This window comes from Lepidochelys kempii, chromosome 4 (genome assembly GCF_965140265.1).
Source record: "Lepidochelys kempii isolate rLepKem1 chromosome 4, rLepKem1.hap2, whole genome shotgun sequence".
NCBI classification, from domain to species: domain Eukaryota; kingdom Metazoa; phylum Chordata; order Testudines; family Cheloniidae; genus Lepidochelys; species Lepidochelys kempii.
In genome coordinates this window covers 71,356,428-71,383,396 of record NC_133259.1, presented here as the reverse complement: position 1 = coordinate 71,383,396, position 26,969 = coordinate 71,356,428, and the positions used below count along the sequence as shown (strand labels likewise).

General features: G+C 42.4%; 1 protein-coding gene across 9 annotated transcripts in view; it reads right to left on the bottom strand.

Annotated features, from left to right (window-relative positions):
- The window catches only part of GALNTL6 (polypeptide N-acetylgalactosaminyltransferase like 6), a 935,384-nt gene that overhangs the window by 43,157 nt on the left and 865,258 nt on the right, over positions 1 to 26,969 (bottom strand). For all 9 annotated transcript variants that reach the window (XR_012158633.1, XM_073341635.1, XM_073341641.1 and 6 more), the window contains one exon: positions 16,606 to 16,713. Coding sequence is in view for 8 of the 9 variants with exons in the window: in XM_073341635.1 (XP_073197736.1) it covers positions 16,606 to 16,713 (108 nt within the window). In the remaining variant the exon portion in view is untranslated. The remainder of the gene's footprint in view (positions 1 to 16,605; positions 16,714 to 26,969) is intronic.

Sequence of the window (26,969 nt, the reverse complement as noted above, 5' to 3'; positions counted from 1 at the left end):
TCAGGGGACAAGGAGCAGGGGGGGTTGAATGGGTCAGAAGTTCTGAGGGGGGAAGTCAGGGGGCGGGAAGTGGGAGGGGGCAGATAGGAGGGTGGGGGCCAGGCTGTTTGGGGAGGCACAGCCTTCCCTACCGGCCCTCCATACAGTTTCGGAACCCCGATGTGGCCCTCAGGCCAAAAAGTTTGCCCACCCCTGCAGGAAACAGTATGAGTAGTACAAAATATTCCTTCCAATGTGCATTGTCTTGCATTTGTCAGCATTCATCATGTTGCCTATTCACCTGGCTTTGTTACATGCCTCTTAAGTTTCTCTCAGTTTTCTTTAATCTTGACTAACTGGAATAATGTTGTCTTCTGCAATTTTCATGCCTTTGCCTCCTTTTTCATATAATTAATAATGTTAAACACTAGTCCTAGCATGAAACCTTGTGGTAACATGGTGCTAACCTCCGATGATGAAAGCTGACCATTTATTCCTATATTTTGCTTAGCCAGTTTCTCAACCTGTGGCTATTCAATTTTTTTAAAATTTTGAGTGACAGACTTTGACAAAGACTTTTGTGAAAGTCCAAATAAATACGGCACCTGGTTCTCCTTTATCGACTGTTTTGACAGATTCAGAAAGAGGTCTTATAGATTAAGGCGGCAACAGATAATTGATACAACCAAACCCCACAAAATTAATATTATCTGTTCAGCATTGGGTATGGACTCAGTACATTCATCTCTCCCCCTCACACACTTAACGTGCATCTTCACAGATGCCCCTTTTTCCAGAAGTTTCTCTAATTGGCTTTCATTTTCTTTCTCTGTCAAGTTAAAATCTGCACTTCCACAGCTGTCCAACGCAAAACAAAAACACCATACGCACATCACATTGGGTGACATTCTGACACTAAAGGAATCTTATAGCCTTGTTTGTAAAAAACAAGATCCTCAAACCGTGTAATGTTCTGTTTATAGAATGCTAGAGCTGCAAAATGCTGATATGTTCTGTAATAAGATAGAGGACAATATACATCTGAGAATCAGCAACAGAAGGTAATGTAGCCTTTCAGAATTGTCTGTGCATATTTGTGAGCCTGATTCCTATTCTGATTTGCTTTCAAGATTCATTTGAAAACCACTCTCCTGAATTTTATTAATTTAGTTTGCTTCAAGCATCTGCACAAACCTAGATATCTCAGAACTAATAAGGCTTATCTGAATACAAAGACAGCGAGATACATCACAAATGAAGTACATTCGGCTGGTGCTGTAAGATAAGTTACTGTGTGCTTTGTCTCTGTGAAGCAAACACATTAAAACCAGAAGAATGGGGGCATGTGCAATTAAGGGAGTTTAAGAAATCACAACACTGAAGTCCCTGTTCTGAATGACTTATGCCCCACACAAGGTTGAATTTTGTTGCTATTTCATTGGAAACAAAACAAGGCAATTCTTCTGGGTAATTTACACGAAATTAGCCTTCAATAGCAACGGAATGGGGTGTTGCCATGACAAAAGGAAATATAAATCTGATATAAGAATGACAGCTACAAAGGCAATATGACTCTCTTTCAGGGAACATTATAACATGGAAATCTCCCAACCACGTGAGCATACTATTTGCCCTTGCCTGTGTAGACAGAGCTAAACTAGATTTTAACCACATTAATCGGAAGAGGCAAAACCATGAGTGCTAATATTGCCTTTACAGTAGCACATCATCCTCTCATGTATTCTGTTTATCCCACGTTTTAATTGAAAACTATTTTAGACGTGTTTTAGAGTTTTAAAAGTATTATGATACTATTTTTTTTAAACGATGCCACCCGATCACTGACTTAGTACCATGAGTCCTACAGGACACCAAGGAAGAGGAAACTGGTAAATAACTGTAGCAGTGGCTTACCTCTTCAGTAGCAAATATAGCTACTGCCTCAGTTTCCCCCTTCCTTTGTAGAGTAGTCTAGATCTCTGGCTTAACGAAATATACTCCATCCTTTCTGAAGGAACGAGTCCAGCAAAATAAAAGTCCAAAAGAAGTCCTTTAAACCTCCACTTGTTGGTGCAGGGGCTCACAAATGGTCTTTCACCAAGACAAATCATCACCCTTCCATGCACGGACTCCCAATCAACCTTTACTATTCGGCTTCTTCACAGCCTTTTGGTGGAAAACCATAAGCAGTGAATTTCTTAAGAGGATCGCCTAATCTTTTGAGGTCTTTCTCTACCCTCCCACTGAGCCTCTGGCTTTCTAGCCCACAACACCAACCTTTCCTCAGGGTACTTTACCCAACTCTTTGATTGTTGTCTTTTATAAGACTCTTTTAAAACCCCTCCCAGGCACCTTGTCTGGAGAGACTCAACAGCTTGCCCTATTACCTTCCATTCCTACCTCTTTCTGAAATGGCAAAATTATACATCTCTGTCATCCTTCCCAGTATGCACTGCTTCCCAACCTATCATTCCCCTACTATAACAATAAACCCCAGAATACCTTGATTTTGGACTGAACCTGAAACAGGGCCAGAGCTCGATCTTAAATGGCCAGAGACACCAATACATTTTAGAAATTTCTAAAAGTGCCTAAAGTAGTCTTTCCTTACATAATAATGTCCAACATTGAGATGCTCAAGGTACTGACTAGGCCCAAGATTTGTAGGAGTGGGCACTGGGACTCTTTAGATGACCAAGCAGGATGGCAAGCTCATCATACTCTTGAAATCTTCCTAAGACTCATGAGAACCCCTGAAGAGCCTATCTATGTAGCTATTCATATCACCATCATATCTGAGGACATAACAGGAATTTTAACATTCCTTCTGACATTCGTTGCTTGGTACTTAATAACTTTTAATATATAGTTAAATCCTTTCCTCTTAAATTTTGGAATGTGTAACCAGTGGACAATTTTTGCACCTACTCAAATGTTTTCAGATATCTATTTTAAAGATCTAGGACATAGAAAATAGGTATTAATGCTTTCTTATTACATTTTAGTTATAACATGTTTTATCTTCTAAGAGATTTCAAATTATATTAATTGAGGGGAGATTGAAAAGTATATTTTTTAGTGGGGAAGAGGCACCATTGGGCTTACAATGGAAAGTAGAATGCAACATTAACCATGGACCAGTTTTTGCTCCACAATATTTGAACCACTTCCCTTTAAAATACACAGAATCTCACAAAATACTGACTAGCTAGCTACAAAGCTTCAACTTAAGAGGGTCTAGACCTTTTAGCCCTGGTCTACACTAGGACTTTAGGTCGAATTTAGCAGCATTAAATTGATGTAAACCTGCACCCGTCCACAAGATGAAGCCTTTTTTTTCGACTTAAAGGGCTCTTAAAATTGATTTCCTTACTCCACCCCGACAAGTGGATTAGTGCTTAAATCGGCCTTGCCGGGTCGAATTTGGGGTACTGTGGACACAATTCGAGGGTATTGGCCTCCAGGAGCTAACCCAGAGTGCTCCATTGTGACCGCTCTGGACAGCACTCTCAACTCAGATGCACTGGCCAGGTAGACAGGAAAAGGCCCGCGAACTTTTGAATCTCATTTCCTGTTTGGCCAGCGTGGCAAGCTGCAGGTGACCATGCAGAGCTCATCAGCAGAGGTGACCATCCAGAGCTCATCAGCAGAGGTGACCATGATGGAGTCCCAGAATCGCTAAAGAGCTCCAGCATGGACTGAACGGGAGGTACAGGATCTGATCGCTGTATGGGGAGAGGAATCCGTGCTATCAGAACTCTGTTCCAGTTTTCGAAAAGCCAAAACCTTTGTCAAAATCTCCCAGGGCATGAAGGACAGAGGCCATAACAGGGACCCAAAGCAGTGCCGCGTGAAACTTAAGGAGCTGAGGCAAGCCTACCAGAAAACCAGAAAGGCAAACGGCCGCTCCGGGTCAGAGCCCCAAACATGCCGCTTCTATGATGTGCTGCATGCCATTTTAGGGGGTTCAGCCACCACTACCCCAGCCGTGTTGTTTGACTCCTTCAATGGAGATGGAGGCAACACGGAAGCAGGTTTTGGGGACGAAGAAGATGATGATGATGATGAGGTTGTAGATAGCTCACAGCAAGCAAGTGGAGAAACCGGTTTTCCCGACAGCCAGGAACTGTTTCTCACCCTGGACCTGGAGCCAGTACACCCCCTGAACCCACCCAAGGCTGCCTCCTGGACCTGGCAGGTGGAGAAGGGACCTCCGGTGAGTGTACCTTTTAAAATACTATACATGGTTTAAAAGCAAACATGTGAAAAGATTAATTTGCCCTGGCATTCGCGGCTCTCCTGGATGTACTCCCAAAGCCTTTGCAAAAGGTTTCTGGGGAGGGCAGCCTTATTGCGTCCTCCATGGTAGGACACTTTACCACTCCAGGCCAGTAACACGGACTTGGGAATCATTGTACAACAAAGCATTGCAGTGTATGTTTGCTGGCGTTCAAACAACATGCGTTCTTTATCTCTCTGTGTTATCCTCAGGAGAGTGAGATATCATTCATGGTCACCTGGTTGAAATAGGGTGCTTTTCTTCAGGGGACACTCAGAGGAACCCGTTCCTGCTGGGCTGTTTGCCTGTGGCTGAACAGAAATGTTCCCCGCTGTAAGCCACGGGGAGGATTGAGGGGGTAGCCACGCGGTGTGGGGCGGCAAAATGCGACCTTGTAACGAAAGCACATGTGCTATGTATGTAATGTTAACAGCAAGGTTTACCCTGAAGGACTGTAGCCACTGTTTTATAAAATGTGTCTTTTTAAATACCACTGTCCCTTTTTTTTCTCCACCAGCTGCATGTGTTTCAATGATCACAGAATCTTCTCCTTCCCAGAGGCTAGTGAAGATTAGAAAGAAAAAAAAAACGCACTCGTGATGAAATGTTCTCCGAGCTCATGCTGTCCTCCCACACTGACAGAGCACAGACGAATGCGTGGAGGCAAATAATGTCAGAGTGCAGGAAAGCACAAAATGACCGGGAGGAGAGGTGGAAGGCTGAAGAGAGTAAGTGGCGGGCTGAAGAGAGGGCTGAAGCTCAAATGTGGTGGCAGCGTGATGAGAGGAGGCAGGATTCAATGCTGAGGCTGCTGGAGGACCAAACCAGTATGCTCCAGTGTATGGTTGAGCTGCAGCAAAGGCAGCTGGAGCACAGACTGCCACTACAGCCCCTGTGTAACCAACCGCCCTCCTCCCCAAGTTCCATAGCCTCCACACCCAGACGCCCAAGAACGCGGTGGGGGGGCCTCCGGCCAACCAGCCACTCCACCACCGAGAACTGCCCAAAAAACAGAAGGCTAGCATTCAATAAATTTTAAAGTTGTAAACTTTTAAAGTGCTGTGTGGCATTTTCCTTCCCTCCTCCACCAGCTCTCCTGGGCTACCTTGGTAGTCATCCCCCTAATTGTGTGATGAATTAATAAAGAATGCATGAATGTGAAGCAACAATGACTTTATGGCCTCTGCAAGTGGTGATCGAAGGGAGGAGGGGAGGGTGGTTAGCTTACAGGGAAGTAGAGCGAACCAAGGGGCGGGGGGGGGTTTCATTAAGGAGAAACAAACAGAACTTTCACACCGTAGCCTGGCCAGTCATGAAACTGGTTTTCAAAGCTTCTCTGATGCGTACTGCGCCCTCCTGTGCTCTTCTAACCGCCCTGGTGTCTGGCTGCGCGTAACCAGCAGCCAGGCGATTTGCCTCAATCTCCCACCCCGCCATAAACGTCTCCCCCTTACTCTCACAGATATTGTGGAGCACACAGCAAGCAGTAATAACAGTGGGAATATTGGTTTCGCTGAGGTCTAAGCGAGTCAGTAAACTGCGCCAGCGCGCCTTTAAACGTCCAAATGCACATTCTACCACCATTCTGCACTTGCTCAGCCTGTAGTTGAACAGCTCCTGACTACTGTCCAGGCTGCCTGTGTACGGCTTCATGAGCCATGGCATTAAGGGGTAGGCTGGGTCCCCAAGGATACATATAGGCATTTCAACATCCCCAACAGTTATTTTCTGGTCTGGGAAGAAAGTCCCTTCCTGCAGCTTTTGAAACAGACCAGAGTTCCTGAAGATGCGAGCGTCATGCACCTTTCCCGGCCATCCCACGTTGATGTTGGTGAAACGTCCCTTGTGATCCACCAGTGCTTGCAGCACTATTGAAAAGTACCCCTTGCGGTTTATGTACTTGCCGGCTTGGTGCTCTGGTGCCAAGATAGGGATATGGGTTCCGTCTATTGCCCCACCACAGTTAGGGAATCCCATTGCAGCAAAGCCATCCACTATGACCTGCACATTTCCCAGGGTCACTACCCTTGATATCTGCAGATCTTTGATTGCGTGGGCTACTTGCATCACAGCAGCCCCCACAGTAGATTTGCCCACTCCAAATTGATTCCCAACTGACCGGTAGCTGTCTGGCGTTGCAATCTTCCACAGGGCTATCGCCACTCGCTTCTCAACTGTGAGGGCTGCTCTCATCCTGGTATTCATGCGCTTCAGGGCAGGGGAAAGCAAGTCACAAAGTTCCATGAAAGTGCCCTTACGCATGCGAAAGTTTCGCAGCCACTGGGAATCGTCCCAGACCTGCAACACTATGCGGTCCCACCAGTCTGTGCTTGTTTCCCGAGCCCAGAATCGGCGTTCCACAGCATGAACCTGCCCCATTAGCACCATGATGCATGCATTGGCAGGGCCCATGCTTTCAGAGAAATCTGTGTCCATGTCCTGATCACTCACGGGACCGCGCTGACGTCGCCTCCTCGCCCGGTATCGCGTTGCCATGTTCTGGTGCTGCATATACTGCTGGATAATGCGTGTGGTGGTTGATGTGCTCCTAATTGCCAAAATGAGCTCAGCGGCCTCCATGCTTGCCTTGGTATGGCGTCCGGACAGAAAGAAGGCGCGGAACGATTGTCTGCCGTTGCTCTGACGGAGGGAGGGGTGACTGACGACACGGCTTACAGGGTTGGCTTCAGGGAGCTAAAATCAACAAAGGGTGTGCCTGTACATCAAGGAGTATTTCAGGCAGGACTGCACGGAGGGTTCCAATAAGAAATGGTGCACCAAAGTTATCATTGTTATTGGAACAAGGAGGTTAGCCTGGCCTCTGATTGATACATGGCTAGATTAACCTCGCTGCGCCTTCTCTGTGACTGACTGCAGTGTGATCTAGACAGGGGAGGAGGAAAATGAGTCCAAAACAAATCTGGTCTATTTCTTGTTCTGACTCACTCCATCGATCCTTTACATCTTTGGCTGGCAGCAGACAAAAAAGGCGCGAAATGATTGTCTGCCCTTGCTTTCACGGGGGGAGGGAGGGTGGGAACGGGGTCCTGACGATATGTACCCAGAACCACCCGCGATAATGTTTTAGCCCCATCAGGCATTGGGATATCAACCCAGAATTCCAATGGGCAGCGGAGACTGCGGGAACTGTGGGATAGCTACCCACAGTGCAACGCTCCAGAAGTCGACGCTTGCCTCGGTACTGTGGAAGCGCTCCGCCGAGTTAATGCACTTAGAGCATTTTCTGTGGGGACACACACACTCGAATATATAAAACCGATTTAAAAAAAAACGACTTCTATAAATTCGACCTAATTTCGTAGTGTAGACATACCCTTAGGTTTACATCTCAGGAGTTTCTCAGGGCACAGCCCACAAAGATAATAATGCCATCTGGGTCTCTCTCCTTGTCATGTCTGGTCAGAACAATTTTCTGGATAAGGATGAAGAAAGCTTAATGGTGAGATGGTACATGCATATGTGCTTGTGTGGGGTGGAGACAGTTGTGGTCATGAAGCGATGTCTCCAGAAGTGTTGACACTCTCACTCCACTGAAATTGAGCAATCGAAGCAAAGTATCCAGTTGTCCCATGCATGAATCTCATCTTGTTTTAATTACACTTTACTTTGTTGCTACAACTCTTACCTCACTAGGAGCCTTGAAAACCCTTAATCACCAGTTCTTTTAATTTAGGCAAACTCACTTAAAATAATTTTGTGACTCTGTTCTATGCTTTTTTTTTTAACAATAATTTTACATCACATGTTCGTTAAATTAAAATTACTTTCTCCCTTTCACTTTCTTTGGACAGTTCAGGACTTCAACACAAGGTAGAGTTCAACACAGCTACAGAGAGAGATAAATGTGCACTTTCTTACTCAATTGCTATTCTTGTTGGAATGTTTTGGGCCATTTTCAGTTCCTGTTTTTTTTTCTTTTGTGGCTGACAGATTAATCTCTCCCACCAAATCCCGTATACCTCTTCATTAAACATGTTCAGGTGAGTCCTGTGTGACATTATGATTATGGTGATTCAGGCAACTCAGCTGGGCAGAAGCAGAGACTTTATTCTTGGGAATGGAATGACTGCTTAACAGCTGGGGGCTGCATAGCACAACTGCCTGGTAAAGATTCCAGGGAAGCAAAATTTAAATGGATCTGTCCCTAACAGGAATATTATAGTTTCCTGTTTTAGAGACAGGGATGGTATGCCAGATTGGAATGACAATATTTATGAGCAATACACAGAACCCTCCATGGTGCATGAAACTGCATGGATCTATCCTATGGATTTTTTTTCAATTGACTTTTTAGACAGTTGTTAAATTATCATAAAAATACTATTTCTGCTCCCAATTTCTCCAGCAGTTATTAGGCAGAAAATGGTTTTTCCCCTGGCTGTAAAGCAGTACAATGCTTTTATTATTTGTGCCATTCCACCTTCATAACCCATTTCTTCTCCTTTGTGCCTACCTCACTCTCTGCACATACGCCAGCCTGATCCCCAATCCATGCACTTTGGTTTTTGTCACTATTAAGCTGTTGTATCCTATTTGGGTCCTGTAACCAGTTCCTGTTGCTCTAGTGGCAATCTAAACATGTTCCAGGAAGCTGGCAGTCATAAGCAGGACCTCTTTTAAGCAGATTGCGTATCTTACTTATCACAATAGGTTTTTCTCTCATTGGCTATTTATTCTAGATCCTAGTTTTAGTTTATTGTGTCAACGAAGTGTCAATCACCATAGTACACAGGCACTCCTTCACTCAGGGATTCTCTGCAGCTCTGATATCAGTGCCTTGGAATAGAGTTGGAAGCCACAGTGCAGAATGAGAGGTGCCGTATTTCAGATGTGAAATAAAACAGAGGCCTGACTGTTACATTCATTAAAAAGCTCATGGCACTTTCTGCAAGAAAACCGATATTAATCCCTCTTCCAGCCTAAATACTGTGGTACTGCTGCTGCTGCAAAGTAGATGCCATGTTTTGCCCTGGAAATGTTTGCGTTTGATTCAGACACAATTAGTGGTATATATTAACTGCATTACTGGAAGAGTAAGGAGCTAGAAACTCAAGCTGCTTTCTGTATGCTGGGGAGAGTCACTTTGCCATGTGGCTTTACTGCCTCTATACACTGCTATTAATATGCTCTGTTATTTTTATTCACCCTCAGTTGCATGCTGTAACCACATCTTGCAATGGAAGCACTATGCAGTGCATGCAGAGTTTGGATACAGACTGTTATTTACCCCTTCTATTTCCCTGGCCATGAAGCCCTGTGACAGTTTAGCAACACCTCTTTAAAACAGGCAAATAGTTTGATGCCCATTTTATAGAAGGGCATAATGAGCCACAATGAGGCTAAACGATTTACCACAGGTCACAGCTTGGGAGTGGCAGAGCTAGAAATACAATCCAGGAGTCCAGACTCCCAATATGTTTCTCTAGGTACTAGACAACATTGCTTTGATAATCCAGCAAATAAATTCCAAAAAGTAGTTACTGCCATTGCAAACTGGATAGAATATATTTATCAGTTTTAGTTTTTCCTTTTCAAATGATTAATAGACCATGAATAAGCAGGTAGTTTCTTTCTCCCCTTTAAAACAAAACATTTTTGTTAGCTTGAAGAAAGCATCTAAAAACTGAGATGCTGATTGTTTTGTTTTTCTTGCATTCAAAAATTACCATGCAGATATTTATTCAAACTTCCTTCTTAAAACAATTGAGACCTTGATTGTTGAGACTGGGTTGAGACTTTGATTCAACTATTAATTAATTTTGACTATGGACTTATAAATATGTCTAAATGTTATAAGAGGTACTATAATGAAAACTCAGAACTTAAGAGGGAAAACTGCATTGTTATGTTATATATAATTGTGTTACTGCAAGAGGATAATGCCCCAAATGACCCGCTCATTCCAAGCTGATGTTTCTGTCATTTATGGTGACTGCTGGATCACAATTGAAGTCTATTGCTTCTTGCTGGGCTAAAGGACTGAGTGACTGCAAAGCTACCTGTGCTGTCACCTTACACAGGAGCTGCCTCAGTCTCTTTTGTGAAGACGGCTTTAAAAAAAAATACAAAAGGAGCCATCTGTCAGTTTGCATTGAGGTCAGTGGATAATGTAACTTTATGGATGTGCTTCGTCTAACTCACTGATTCTACTTTGTCCTATAACGTGTCTGGAAACCGACAAAAATGTTCAAAAGTGCTGTTTTCAGCAAACCCCAGTCATTGTTTACAGCTAGAAAAAAAAGTCATCACGCCTAATGCTCTGGCTTTGGGAATCACAGCACAAGATAGTATGCCTACGGTATCTCGGTCTACAGAACCCTTTAAAAAGCCACAGGAAAAGGCTGAGCAAGTGGTTCAGCTGGGAATCTGAACCCACCTTAATCCCTGCCTCTTGAACTGAACCCAAACTCTTGCAAGTTCCAATTCAGCAACATAGTGCAATGAGGCAAATGTCATCATGCTGTGCCTGCTGGGTCAGAGGATCACTGGGCTCTGGGATCCCAAGCCCTAGAGTGCAGGGAGGAATTCAAGTTAAGATTAGGATTCACCACATTTTCGGGTTAACATCCAAAGTTGACTTTCACTGGGTTTGCCAATCCCTAGTTCAGAAAGACCTACAGTAGTGTAATGCTCTGGAGACAGTGCTAAAAGTCTGATTTAAAATGTTTGCAAATGAAAAAGATTGTTGTAGACATGTATTGAAATTCTAAGGTCATGGAACAGTGAGTTTTTATTGATAGAACTCTTATGTTGTTTAGGCAATCATGAAGAGAAAAATCTATTAGTATGGAGTTTACAAAACCTGTCTAATAAACTGGAATGTACCTATAACAAATTGCTGATCTTATTTTAAAATCTGTTTTACCAGATAACTGGCTAGGAGATGATGGCTTAGCTAGAATGCATAAAAATGAAGCAATGTTTCTGAATACCAAAGTAGTTAAAATAATGTAGCAAAAGAATCCAGAACTTATATATTGGGGCAGTGTCTTGTATGAGGTTTCAAGACTTCTTTTAGTGAAAATTATTTCACATAAAACAATCAGACAAAAATAGTTATTAGTAGCTGTGATTTTGTGCCAAGACAGTAGGGTTTGGAATGAATGATAATCAGTTTGTGCTTCCTTAGGAAGTGGAATCACTGTTAACATCTGTACACCCGTTAATCTTGCTCTGTGTGCAATTACCTGTAAATTGGGGACTGACTGTGTTTGGCAGGCAGCAACATCCTGAGGCATCTACAAAAAAGTCTTTTTCTTTAGTAGTTCTCTCTTATTTTGTTTGTCAGAGTCTGCTTTATAAATGTGGTATTTATTTTTCCAGTTTGTTTTGCTCACTTTTTGTGACACTGAATGTTTTCACTGGCAAAATATTTTTTACATGGAGATTTCCTAGTTTATAGATCACATTTCAGCAAAAAAAGTATGTCTAGGTTTTGCAGGGCTTGACTGATAGCGTGAGAATGTGTGAAATGTGATCCTAAAAGAAAGAAGACAAATGACACCGTGATACATACTAGGGTGTATAGTATGATACACTAGTGATGGTTTGCAGTGCTTACTGCCCAGATGAATGGGATTTTGATAGGCCAGTATAGTAGAGACTGTGATCCTTATGCCAGTTTTTGAATGAACAAAAGAATGGCTATGCTGGATCCGACCAATGGTCCTGCTAGCTCAGTATCCTGTCTTCTGTCAGTGGCCAGATGTGTCAGAGGGAATGAATGGACCAGAGCAATTATCAGGTGATCCTTCCCCTGTCATCCAGTCCCAGTTTCTGGTAGTTGGAGGTTTAGGAACACCCAGAGGATGAGGTTGCATTCATGACCATCTTGGCTAATAGCCATTGTTGGACCTCTTGTCAATGAATTTATCTAATTATTTTTTGAACTCAATTATAGTTTTGGCCTTTACAACATCTCCTGGCAATGAGTTTCACAGGTTGACTGTATGTTGTGTGAAGAAGTGCTTGCTTGTGTTTGTTTTAAACCTACTGCCTATTAATTTTGTTTGGTGACCCCTGATGCAATAGGAAGGAGTAAATAACACTTCCTTATTCACTTTCTCCACATCATCATGATTTTATAGACCTCTATCATATCCCACTTAGCCATCTCTTTTCTAAAATGAAAAGTCCCAGTCTTTAATCCTAAATTTTAACCCTAATCTCTCCTCATATGGAAGCTGTTCCATACCCCTAATCATTTCTGTTGCCCTCCTCTGTGCCTTTTCCAATTCTGATATATTTTTGAGATGGGCAACCAGAACTGCATACAGATTTCGAAGTGTGGGTGCACCATGGATTTATAGAATGGCATTATGATATTTTCCGTCTTCTTATCTATCCTTTTTCTAATGGATCCTAACATTATTAGCTTCTTTGACTGCTGTTACACATTTAGTAGATGTTTTCAGAGAACTATCCATGATGATTCCAAAATCTCTTTCTTGAATAGTAACAACTAATTTAGACCTGATCATTTTGTATGTATAGTTGGGATTATGTTTTCCAATGTGCATTACCTTGCACTTATCAACACTGAATTTTATCTGCCATTTTGTTGCCCAGTCACCCAATTTTATGAGATCCCTTTGTAACTCTTTGCAGTCAGCTTTGGACTTAACTATCTTGAATAATTTTGTATTGTCTGCAAACTTTACCACCTTATTGTTTACCCCCTTTTCCAGATCATTTATGAATATGTGGAACAGCGCAGGTTCTACTACAGATTCTTGCGGGACTATTTACCACTATTTACCTCTTTCCATTGTGAAAATTGACAGTTTATTCCTATCCTTTGTTTCCTATCTTTTAACCAGTTACTGATCCATGGGAGAACCTTCCCTCTTATCCCATGACTGCTTACTTTGCTTAAAAGCCTTTTGGTGTGGCACCTTGTCAAAGGCTTTCTGAAAGTCCAAGTACATTATATTGACTGGATCATTCTTGTCCACATGCTTGTTGACCCCCTCAAAGAAATCTAGTAGATTGGTGAGGCATGATTTCCATTACAAAAGCTGTGCTGACTCTTCCCCAACATACTGTGTTCATCTAGGTGTCTGATAAATCTGTTCTTTATTATAGTTTCAACCAGTTTGCCTGGTACTAAAGTTAGGCTTTACTGACCTGTAATCAGCCCTGTCCCTATAAATTATGGTGCTATACCAGCCAGAGCACCTGCTCTCCTCTCCCATGTGGGGTCCAGCCCCTCCGCAGGGTCTGCTCACGCTAAAGGGCTGCAGAACCACAGAGGCAGGAGCTGTAGGGGGCTGCTTTGGGAGCCCCACATGAGTTTGTTGCATTGAAAACAACTGTGGAATTGTATGTATTTCCAGGGGAAGGGTAAATAGGAGAGCGGGTGGGGACGACAACTAGACCAATTCACTCAGGTTATAACATCTCCAGAGAAGCCACTGGTGCACACATACTAGTTCAAACTGGACTCTCCAGAGACTGACAGACAAAGAAAGGGTTTTTTGATAAATAGTCTTGCTTTAAATTGGGTCAGGGCCTTCTTCCTGACCTAGCAAATGGACAGGACCCAAGCCCTTTGGGTAGGGTTGGAAGGACTGGGCCTGCTAGAATCCATGGATTAATTCTAGTAAGTTTATTAGAAACTGTGCAGGTTTTTTTTATTGTTTTTAATATGTTTTCTCTATTATGCTTTTTACCTTAAGAATAAAGTAGGCTTGCATAGGAAGTGCTGTGGGGCAGCTTATAACTATTGACAATCACTCTGTTATCAGTCTCTGAAGAGAAAGGAAGCAGATGTCCTTGGGCAACCTATCAGTGAAGGCAGGGAACTGTGCACCCTGGGAATACCCCAGTTAAAAGGTTAAGGGGCACAGGTCTCCATCCAGAAAGGCAATGGCTGGGGAGTGGGAAGCTGGGAGTGGGTGACCTTGCTCAACCACTGTGGGGAAAATACAGGTGCAATTCCCTGAACTGTGAGACCAATCTCACATGATCTTGAACTGGAGAGCAGTTTTAAATGAAGCATCTGAAGGGAAAACAAAAACACACACAAAAACACCTGCAGCATCCAGATCATCTCTGTGTGCGCCCACTTGGTTAATAACTTCATATAAGGCAGTTGATTCAGAATTAGAGGGAGACTAGCTCAGTAAGGTGGGGCTTCCCTGTTCCTTAAAAGACTATATACGATCTTGATAACTGTTTTAGTTTTGGACTGTCTCCCCAAACCTTTATCTTTTGGACTTTGATCAGCCAATGGGGATAAAGTTATGCCCATGCTGAATTGCTTTGCTGGATCAGGGACCGAATGCTCTTCCTTGATTGACAGATTATCTATTTATTTAGATTGATATGAATGCTGAAAAGGGAGTAGGCCTATTCATATGCTCTAGGTGTCCCTGACTCAAGTTAACATTACACCCTAAGAGCAGCAGTACTATTTAAGATAACGTACTACAAGTAAGCCTGGAAGCTTAATGACTCAAATTCCCCTTCAAACAAATGCCTACCAAGAGGTTCCCCTAAATATCAAGCAATGTATTAGGACCCATTAGTCAAACAGGAAGGATGGAATGTTCCCCATTAGGGCACCAGCTCTTTCCCCACAACATGCTTATCAGTTCTGAATGACGCCAGGCAATCATCCTGTGCATGGTCAGAGACTCTATTCTGCAGGATATGGAGAATTTTAATGTAATATTTCATGGCGGCCTTATTACAAACAGAAAGGCAGAGAGGACAGGACTATTTTGCCTAATGAATCCAGATTAGCCACCATGGCTGCAGAGGTTTTGTGGAAGCTAATTAACTGTTGAACTGAGCCATATGATAATATCTCAGATAGAAAGGATGGCATTCCACCTCTACAATTAACGTAGAGTAGAGAGCATTCTAGCCATCCAAATATTCTACTCTGTTTTAGTGCAATAGGGAGAAAAGAAACTAATGTTCAAATCTCCTGTTTTAAGGTGTTTATCTAATGTCTCCATTAGATAAACACTCCATTATCTGGGTTCCAATAGCAAGAGACAGGTCACTACAATGTAAAGCGGACTTCTGGAAAGTCATCTTCCTGGAAAAGCTGAGAGAATGGACAAGACGGAATTATTCTTAGTGGAGGCATAGATTTAACAGCATTTCCTACAGTATGTTCAAAGCATTTACAGTGGCTCTTGGTTTATTTGTACACTACCTTATCAATTCACTCATGTTCCATATTGCATCACATATTAGGACTCCTACTTGCTGTGCTTACTGCCAGCACGCATGCTCTTCCAGGGCAGGGCTTTCTCTCTTTAACTACCTGAAAGGCAACTTGACTGCATGCAGTTAGCAGATAGAGTACAATTCATTTCTTGTCTCTCTTATTAGGCTTATGGTCTGCTAGGCTGTGGAATCATTATAGTGAGTGTAGTCCTGCAGCACAGATGTCAAGAGCTTCTCCTCCTTAAAGCAAGAGACTTATTTTTCATTCATACATATTTTCATTAGTAAGAAAAAATATGATTCATAAGATGTTCCCTATGGTGATGGGCAAACACCAATATTTATGCCATTTTATGTTCTAAAAATGGAAATAAAAATGAACCATCTGGTAACATTTTAAATGGAAAAGGTTAAAATTAAGGATTAATAAATACTAATATTTGCCTGGAAGTCACAGCAGTGCCCTTAATTTCCCATTTTTGACATTCCTTGAACAAGCCCCTCATTTCTCTCAAGAAATGTATAGTTTTCATAGGTCCATTTCCTCTAAAGAAGGAAAACCTCATGGATATAGAGATGTTTAATCTCTTTGAAAGAGTATTGTGATCTCATAGTTCCCTACTCTCTCATGGTAATAAGGTGGTCAAAATCCTCACAGAGGTTATAACCAGTCATTTAAATCACTGCTGATCAATTCTTTTGTTCCAAAGAATATTCCTTTCACAAGATGTAGGCTGTTGGATTAATTTGCTGACTGATCAAAATCCTGCCTAAAAATCAACCATCAAATTCCCAGTGACTTGTCAGATTTTGCTTATAAAACCATTACTGACAATCACAGTGAGTGTGTAAAAGGCAATCCTGTGCTTCAGGTAATTCATATATTCTTTTGCATGAATGTGAAAGTAATATGCCTCTGTTCTGAAGCCTCTAACTTTATTTTTTACTGAGCACTGTTTTGTTCTTGGAAGCCTTGCCTTTAGAAAGGCGCGATTACAAAAGTAATAGCACATTATATGCTAGTCAGAGAAATGGAGAATTGGATTGTTTTATTCTAAATAAAGAAATCGACCCATAAGGAGTGAAGTGACTGACAACTTAAAGACCACTTTAAAGATGGAAAATTTCAACTAGCAGCTACTCACTCGTGCCAGGCTGGTTCCAGATGGAACTTTATAAGGGACGTACTTCCTGTAAATGTGTCCAACCCTAGAACATGGAACATCAAACATGCCACCTCCACACATCCAAACCTGAAAAGGAAACAAACAGTGACAACTGAATGCCAGCAGGGAAGATAAAAATCCAGAAATCATTCTGCAATGATCCCTCTTAGTGACAGTCCTATTTCATTCTGAATAGCTAGGAATGAAAGATGAAGGAAAATCCATGTTTTGATACTTGGGGTCTCGCTACAAAAAGAGATCACATTAAAAAAGAACAATACAAACTATACTATAAAGAATAGTAGCTACTGTATCTACCAACCATGCTTTTTACAATATAAACAAGATGTCTTTATCCAAGAATTTCCAAATTTTTAATACTCCTAATTAAATTTACTAATTACGTTTTTAATTCCAAAAAGGCCAAATTTTCAAAAGTGGTCTCATATTGGCAATATGCAGTTAAACATACCTATCAGGTGATTATTTAGAAGTTAAACTCAGGACCCTTGGCCTACAATCTATAGTATATAATCAGTACAAGGCTTGGTTCTTTACTAGGATGTACTTTTCTAAAGAAAAACTGAAACAGAAGTATCAAAATAGATTATCTACCCAAATTCATATATATACAGAAAGTGGCATAAGTCACTTGTGTGTCATCTTTAGTGCAAGCTTCTGATACGGAAAGAAAGTGCGCCAACTGGCATATTCATTTTCAATGTTTAAGGGCCTGATTTACAAAAGTGCTGAACAACCACAAGTCTAGTTGAAGTTAGTGGAAGCTGTAAGTGTACAGCATCTCTGAAAATCAGGCCACAGATGTGTGTGCTACAGGATGATGAGCGATGAGCAATTTCACTCTTCACAAGGGCTTCAATATTGCTTGTTTTTAACAGATGATTTTGTCAGAGGGGGAGACTGAATCATGCAATAGTCACAGTGGAAACCAGCCCAGCAACTCTGATAGACATGACTTTATATACTTCAGTGACATGAGAACTGGTGTACTTCAGTTTGTCAGCTAACCAGACTACTAATATGGTAGGTTGGCAAAATGGATCAACATACTTGTAGGATAAACATACTGATTTTAAAGAGCGTATTTTGACTTTCTACTAACAAGTCAGTGGGAGCATCAGAGACGACAGTAAATAGGATAGCAAAACATATAAATAGGTTTTAAAACTAACCACTGTCTAAGGGTTCAAAATGCACTTGTAGACCTAGTGCTGGGGCTACACAATCCTGCAGCAGCCTGCTGAATATGTCAAGTAGTAAAATCACTTTGCTTTTCATAACCCTGGCAAAACAACTTTCTCAGCTCCCTGAGTCTGCAAATTGTTCTGTAAGCAGAACACCCACAATTCCGCACTAGTTCTGTACAGACCACTTGCAGTCTCAGCTTTTTCAGCCTCCAACCTGTGAGATCATCAGCAAGCAAACCACCCCCATGTGCAGAAAGAGAAGGAGGAAACCATTAGCAACAGAAAAACAGAGTCTTACAGACAGAGAACTGCAGCCACAGCGTAATGCTGATTTATTCAGTTCTTGGAGGTTTGAAGAGCAAAAGATTTGTGATTAAGACTCTTTTGTTATCTAGGTTAGTTAGAAAAACTGTTTTTGTATAGTGCAAAATTTCCATTAACCCCCACCTCATCCCCCACGTTTTCATGGTACAGTAACTCCCCACTTAATGTCCTCTCGCTTAACGTTGTTTCGATATTATGTCCCTGCTCCATTACTGAACATGCTCGTTTAAAGCTGTGCAATGCTCCCCTATAATGTCATTTGGCTGCCTGTTTTGTCCAGGACTGGCAGCCCCGCCCCCCCTCCCGGTGCCTCCTGTCTGCCGGCGTACCCCATGGATTAGCGCCTTCCCCTTGCTCCCCCTGCCTCCTGCCCGTGGCAATCAGCTGGTTTACGGCGTTCAGGAGGGGGAGGGGATGGGGGAGGAGCTAGGACGCAGCATGCAGAGAAAAGTGGGAGGAGGTGGAGCGGAGGCGGGTTAGAGAAGAGGCGGGTTAAGGGTGGGGGCTTAGAGGAAGGGGTGGAGGGGCGGGCCGAGGGTTGAGCTCCCCAGCAAAGTCGATGCCTGTGCTTGCACAGTATACCTGTATTAAACTGCTTGTTTAAAATTGTTTAAAATGTATATAATGCCTTTTGTCTGGCAAAAAAAAGTTTCCCTGAAACCTAACCCCCCCCATTTATAGTAATTCTTATGGGGAAATTGGATTCGCTTAATATCGTTTCACTTAAAGTCACATTTTTCAGGAACATAACTACAACATTAAGTGAGGAGGTACTGTAGATTATTTTGGGGGAAATAGTCAAACTTTGGGAAAAGTTCTAGAGTAGAAGAACTTGACCTTTTAAGAGTTCTCCTATTCCCTAAATGTTACTCTGCAGCATCTGCATTCTGTAATCAACTAGGAAAGCATATAACGACGCCTAGCTTCACTGAGAAGTCAAGCAAGGTCACTATGACAGTATGTTCTCTATTGACACTGTGTGGAAGCTGCAACAGTACACTTCATAAACATCTGGAAGGATCGCTCTGGAGACAATGAAGAACTCAGTAAGGAGGCATGAAAGATAAGTAAAAAAAAAAAAGACATGATGCTGTATCTCCCAGAATCTTGTCAGAGCTTCCATGTTGCAAGGTTCAGTCTCTGCATATGCATAGCCACATGCGAAGGGCCCAGTTTCTGCATCCAGTGTGTTCTGTACACATGAGGCAGAGAGAAAAATGTGCTTGTGGTCTAAGGAAAGGTAGAACACAATACATAGACAACAGCAGTGAGATGCTGGCCCTACTGATCTCAATGGGAATTTTATGATTATTTCAGTAGAGCCAGGAATTTACCCCAGAGCTGTTATGCTCTCACTGAAAAAACAACATGGGATGTGTGGAAACCAGATAATTAACGATGGGAATATGTAGCATATACCATCAGAAAAGGTAGCATAGTTAAGACACCTGTTGTTATGCCTTTTGGCTATTCTAAATATTCCTCCCAGAGAGCAGATTGCAAAAGTGCTCAGAGGAAGTCTAAGTAAAACTTCCCCAGCCCTACAGTGAACACAACAGCATGCATTCAAATTCATACAAGACCAAAAGGTACAACAAATTAGTGCTGGCAGACGAATGAGACAAATAGAGAACACAGCAATAGCGCATGCTGATCATCTCAGCATCATCGTCACCTTAAGTCAGGACAGTAACAGGAAAAGTGAAGGTCTATGTAGACTTGTAGAGCCAAGGTCTAGGATAATGGTGATTTTGCTGGGTAGGGTGAACTCTGCAATGGGGGACACACATTGTGTACAGCAGCTGAGTAAGGGAACAGTTACCACCACAGTGCTGTCCCTGTATGGTGTTCAGGGGCACCATCTTCTCTATCAGCCTCCAGCTAGCATATGCCTAATAAATGTGAAGCCCCACCCACTGAAAATAATTACTTTTGGAACAGAGAAGGACCATTCCCTCTCTATTCTCACCTCCTATCCTGTAGCCTCCCAGTTGCTATGAAGAGGAGGGTTCTCTTTTACTCAGCTGCAACTCTAGCTCTCTCTCTGCCATTCTACTCCTTCCTCAACATTCTGGCTACTGAAATGGAAATATTTCCACTACTCTGCAACTCCCCTGTTTGTCATTTCTGAATCCATCTCACCAAACCTTTTTCATTTTCCAGATCTTCTCTACTGCTGGCTGTTGTGTCTGTTTTTTCCCCAGCTACAGCAGAAAACAAAAAGTGACTTGATTATTGTCAGCTTCATTACTGCTCAGAAAAGTCTGAAAAAACAATAGTTAAAATTGACAGGTTTTCACTCTGAGGCGGCTAGCCAGTTCACCTTGCTTACACTGTTCTCCTCCTACAAGCCCTTTCTTAAAACATCTCATCAAGGCCCTTAAACCCTTGTCCATCCACTCTCAACTCTCCTAACTTACTGAAAAACATGTGCACAAACACACAAAAATACATAATGAAACTAACAAGATGTGGTTAACTTCACCATTCCTTCATGTTCCATTATTCCCCTTCCTGACAATCCTTTGGTTGTATGTCTTCTTGTCAAACTGTAAGCTCTTTGGAGTAGGGACTATAGCTGACTGCAAATAACCTAGCACACTGATGGCACTATACAAGTAAGTTTAATATTATTTATTACTGTAATAGAGTAGCTGGCCCATTAGATGAAACTGGGCTTAGCTCTCCTGTTTCAGTCCAGATGATCCCAGATGATCCCAGCCAATTCAAAGCATGGGGCAGCACCTGGGGGATCTATAAAAGGTCAGTCAGGAGTCAAACCAGAACTGAATCAGATAGGAGAAGAGAGTGGCCAGAGACAGAAGGTGGCTCCTGGGAGATGGCTGAAGGTAGGAGAGAAGCAAGAGGAGTTTGCCAGCTGGTGTCCCTGAGCCAGGACTGGAGAGGGCTGAAGTTAGGGGGAGCAGCAGAGGGAAGTTCCTGCTAGCTCTAAGATGGAGAGCTGGAGACAAGGGCCAGAGAGGACTGAATGAAGGGGGAGCAGAGGAGGGGCTTACCCGCTGATTTCTCCTTGCTGGAGAGCTGGACCCAGAGAAACAGTGAGAGAGCCAGGGGAATGGAGGATTGCTCCCCTGGTAAGGATGCTCCCAGCACAGAGGCTGTGAGACTTCCCACTGGGAAAGGCAGGCTTGCGCTCTAGAAGGAAGGGTTGGAGTGGTCAGCCTGGCAAAGGGATGGAAAAGGACAGATAGGAGCCTAAGCTGTGATGGAAGTCACTGGGGTATGGTGAGAACAAGGACCCTTTGCATGGGGTGATATGAACTATGTTTTGGGACTTTTGTTGAAGACTATTTGCAGAAGATTTTTGTAATAAACTGGTTCCCAGGAGCGGTCCTGGTTAAGTAGGAGCCTGAAGTGGAGTCCTTTGAATTAGTCAAGAGGGAATGTAAGGCGAGGGGCTGCCCTGAGGCCACAAGGTGGTGCCCGGGAGGAAACCACTCATTTACAATTACTATTAATTTTTATTACGACAGTGTTTCTAGGGCATGGGAAGACAATAAAAGGATTAAGGCTGGTCCTTGGAAAAGATGACAGCCTAGCAGATAAACTCAGTGGAAGGTCAGCTCCCTTTTACAGAGCACATACATAATGTGAGGAAGCAGAAATCTATCTAGGTGCTTTATTACTGTAACATATGTAATAAGTATTGAAGTACACATATATTGCATCTTCTTGATGCTGCAGGAGATCAATAAAAAAGAAAAGGAATTAGAAAAAGGCTATCAGATACACTGAGGCAATAACAATTGGGAGGAAATATCACTGCATGTTAGGCTTGTATTTGATAGATATAAAACTTAATTTGAAAGTGCTGTGCTGCACCTGAGGTGCATTTTGTAGCATAATTGGAATGAATCTCAGGCCAGCTTGCAGGATATTTAGCAGCTGTTCCTGTTTATCTTTTAGCTTCAGAATGACTAAAGGAATTTTTATATTTTCTTGGGAAGATCAATGCTGGGAACCTTGTCTTTAAATGTGTATTTTTATGTCACCTGTGCTAAATGCTGTCAGAAATTGGAGAAACAACTTGAAATCTTCTGTGTTAAATATTGCAGACCTCAACTGCACCAGAAAAGGAATTCTGCTGGTGTGGAGCTCCCAAATGCTGTCACAATGTTGATGCCTCCGTTGGCCTAACTAGCAAGCAATAAAATTCTCAATATCTCTAATGTCTCATATAATAGCAATGAATATGAGCTGTAGCCAAGATAAAATAACCCTCCCCCCAACAAAACAAGTCAATTTAATTTAGAAAGCTCAGAACAGGAATATTTTACGATGCAGTGGTTCCCAAACTTTTTACTAAGTTGACCCACCAACAGCATTGTAAAGAAAAAAAAATGAGTACTTGTGGCCCCTTAGACTAACAAATTTATTTGGGCATAAGCTTTCGTGGGCTAAAACCCACTTCATCCGAAGCATGCAGTGGAAAATACAGTAGGAAGATATATATACACAGACAACATGAAAAAATGGGTGTTGCCATACACTGTTATAGATCTACAATCTATCCTGAGGGACGATCCCTCACTCTCTCAGATCTTGAGAGACAGCCCCTCAACCTGAAGCAAATCCTCACCAGCAACCACACACCAAAAACACTAACCCAGGAGCCTATCCTTGCAACAAAGCCCGTTGCCAACTCTGTCCACATATCTATTCAAGGGACACCATCATCACTATTCACATCAGCCACACTATCAGAGGCTCATTCACCTGCACATCTACCAATGTGATATATGCCATCATGTGCCAGCAATGCCCCTCTGCCATGTACATTGGACAAACCAAACAATCTCTACGCAAAAGAATAAATGGACACAAATCAGACATCAAGAATGATAACATTCAAAAACCCGTCGGAGAACACTTCAACCTCCCTGGTCACTCAATTTCAGACCTGAAAGTCGCAATTCTCCAACAAAAAAATCTTGAAAAAACAGACTCCAACGAGAAACTGCAGAACTGGAATTAATTTGCAAACTGGACACCATTAAATTAGGCTTGAATAAAGACTGGGAGTCGATGGGTACTTACACAAAGTAAAAACTATTTCCCCCTGCTAATTTTCCCCTATTGTTACTCATACCTTCTTGTCAACTGTTTGAAAAAGTTGTTACACTTTGTCAACTGTTTGAAAAACTGTTACAAAAGTTTTTTTTTCTCCTGCTAATAATAGCCCACCTTAATTCACTAGTCTCATTACAGTTGGTATGGCAACACCCATTTTTTTCATGTTCTCTGTGTATAATATCTATCTATCTATCTATCTTCCTACTGTATTTTCCACTTTGTGCATCCGATGAAGTGGGTTTTAGCCCACGAAAGCTTATGCCCAAATAAATTTGTAAGTCTCTAAGAGGCCACAAGTATTACTCCTCTTTTTTTTTTTTGCTGATACAGACTAACACGGCGACCACACTGAAACCAACAACATTGTGTCTTTTTGGCAATCTGCCATTATACGTATGCACCCTCTACTCTGGCACTGAAACCCTAATCCAGTTTGATGCAGAAGGAAGCCCCTGGTGGGGAGAGGAAGGGTGGGGAGTGTGTTCCAGCCAGGCCAAACCTGAGTGGTGCTATGACCCAACTGAGGGCTGAATGTGGGATGGGCTCGCTTTCAACCCTCCCCTGCACCCTGGTAGAAGTGTATTTGCCTAGGGCGCAGTGATGGGTTAATGTGGACCTGGATGTGGCAACCCATCTCAAACCTTCCTGTCATCCATGGGTGGGTTGGCTTCTACCATTTGGGAAACACTGCACTAAATTATAGTTTATCAGCTCCTTAAGAACATAAGAGCGGCCATACTGGGTCAGACCAAAGGTCCATCCAGTCCAGTATCCTGTCTGCCCACAGTGGCCAATGCCAGGTGCGCCAGAGGGAGTGAACCTAACAGGTAATGGCCAAGTGATCCCTCTCCTCCCATCCATCTCCACTCTCTGACAAACAGAGGCAAGGGACACCATTCCTTACCATTAATGGACTTAACCTCCATGAATTTATCCAGTTCTCTTTTAAACCCTGTTATAGTCCTAGCCTTCACAACCTCCTCAGGCAAGGAGTTCCACAGGTTGACTGTGCGCTGTGTGAAGAACTTCCTTTTATTTGTTTTAAACTGCTGCCCATTAATTTCATTTGGTGGCCCCTAGTTCTTATATTATGGGAACAAGTAAATAACTTTTCCTTATTCACTTTCTCCACACCACTCATGATTTTATATACCTCTATCATACCCCCCCCCTTAGTCTCCTCTTTTCCAAGCTGAAAAGTCCTAGCCTCTAATCTCACCTCATCTGGGACCCATTCCAAACCCCTAATCATTTTAGTTGCCCTTTTCTGAACCTTTTCTAATGCCAGTATATGTTTTTTGAGATGAGGGGACCACATCTGTATGCATCTGTACTCCATCACAGAACACTTCATTGAGAGGGTCAAAGAGAAAGGCATAAAGGCAAGCTTGAAAAGAGAAGATGCAGTGGTCTGGTGGTTAAGGCACTGGTCTGGGTTTTGGTTGATATGGGTTCATTTCCTGGCTCTGCCACAGACTTTGAGAGACTTGGGCAAGTCCCTTAACTTCTTTGTGCCTCACCTCCCACTCTTTATTTTGTCTATGTGGATTGTAAGCAATCCAGTTCAGGGACTATCTGCTATGTGTAAGTACAGTGCCTAGCACAATGGGGCCAGAGTTTTGGTTGGGATCTCTAGGTGCTACTGTAGTACAAATAAATATAAAGGAAAGGACTCATGGGCTTGGAGATGTGAATTGGAAGATGCGGGAGAATGAGTTTGATAGATGTGGTAGTACAAATAAAAGATCAGTCCTTCCAACTGCAGAGTGCCGTGGAGAAGGGACAAGGAGGAGCCCAAGACTGGAAGAGCACAGAGGGACAGGGAGTTAATGGATGCCCACTAAGGGTATGGTGGAGTGACCCCAGAGAGACTTTTGAACATTCAGGAAACGACCAGAATTCTTCCTTGCAGTGTATTTTCTATTGCTTTGTGCAGTTATCATGTTACTTTATGAAAATGGAACAAAGAAAGCAAGAGAAAACTAATAATATAAATTTAATAATAACAAGATAGTAAATCGTGGGCCTAAAGGTACATGATTTGCAGTTGGGGGAGGAGAGGGAAGCGAAGTGATTACTGTGTACGTTGCTGAGAGGAGAAGGCCCAGGCATAGCTCACTTATAAAGAAGCAGCGCTGTGCCCACTGCTGTGTGGCTCTTTCCTGAGCTAACCTGCATCAACAAGATGCAGTATAGACAACTCTTGTGACCTGACCATGAATCTCATTAAGCTTAATATTTTTCTTAAAAGCCCAGTTCCTGGAGTCCTTTGATTTTGAGAGACACGGAGCTTTTATGTTAATAAAAGGAAGTTTCTACCCCTATTATTGTAGCGAGAAGCTGGAAAACATGACCCATTGAAGGCTCAGAACAAGGAAACCAAATAAAGAGACCCCAATTTTATTATTTTTAAGCCAATATCATACATTTTTGGATCCTGACTCATTATTTTTGAAAGCTCAGGGTTTAGAAACACCACAGGGCTGGACACTGCTCTGCTCCTCGCCACCTGCAAAGGACCCATTTCACACAAATGTACACCCCATGGCAACCCCGTCAAGATAACTGCCTTCATTTTCAGTTCTTGGAGCCACTGGGATTTTACAGATTTGCCCAACAACTTAACTGTTGAGATGCAAGACTGGCATTTTAGGTTGTTTATTGCATCATGTGTAGTGAAAATATACATTTGCATGGCATTTGTAATTTGCTTTTTATTAAATACCTAACTGAAGTGCTATGAAGGGGTTAATTGACAGTTTCACGTAGAACAGATTACACTGAAATATTTTTTTGTAGAAAGACCCACCTCTAGTTAAATTTCTGAACATACGGTTTATTGGACAATTGTGGTTCCAACATAAACCTAGCTGTCTTATTTGATCAGTGTGGATTATAGGAGTATTCCTTGTATATTTTGCAGCATTTGTGTGCGGTAAAGCCACAGGCATTGAAAACTCTCCAAAATTAACTAATTAGTATCACTAATTGTGACTAATTAGCTGCTTCCCAGGTGATGGGTTTGATGCCATGGATCAGATAGTCTGCAGACCACCTGGTTCTTGGCTTAAAAGACTAAGAAACAGCTCAGAGAGAGAAAGCCCTGCAGAGAGCAAGTCAGTTCCTGCAGGTGAGCCTAGGTTAGGGGAAAGGATGGGGCTAGAGATCTTGCTGGAGCTACTTCCAGTGATGGGCAGAAACCTTAAGAGAGGCAGAAGCCTTAGTGGAGGAGGACTGAGGAAATGCCAGGCAGCAGGACCTGGGATTTGTGAAAGAACTTTACAGTCAGCACGAGGCCAAGAAATTGTAGAGTTAGAGAAAGACTTTAGTTCAGTTGACATTTGGATTGTGAAGTTTTAATAAAGCAGATTCCAGATTACAAGAGTCTTTATGCAATTTTTAAGAAGTCCAAGAAAGGGAAACCGAGTCAGCAGTGAGATTCAATGCTGGATCTGTATGACCCTACTGAAATGCTTGCACAGTGCTAGTCTGAGCTATACCTTAGTCTAAGCAGTGGTGTTAGTTCTTTGCTTTCATGTGCACTAAATTTGCTCACAAACTAAATAAATAGTTCTAAAATAGAGAAGATATAATCATGAAATGTTAGTTTTATGATGTGTTTCAAATAAAAATCAATGAAAGGATTGTACATATACATTTCCAAGGCTGATTCTGGCCTCTTCCAGCTAGTAAGAGGAACAGGTTCCTGGAAGCCCA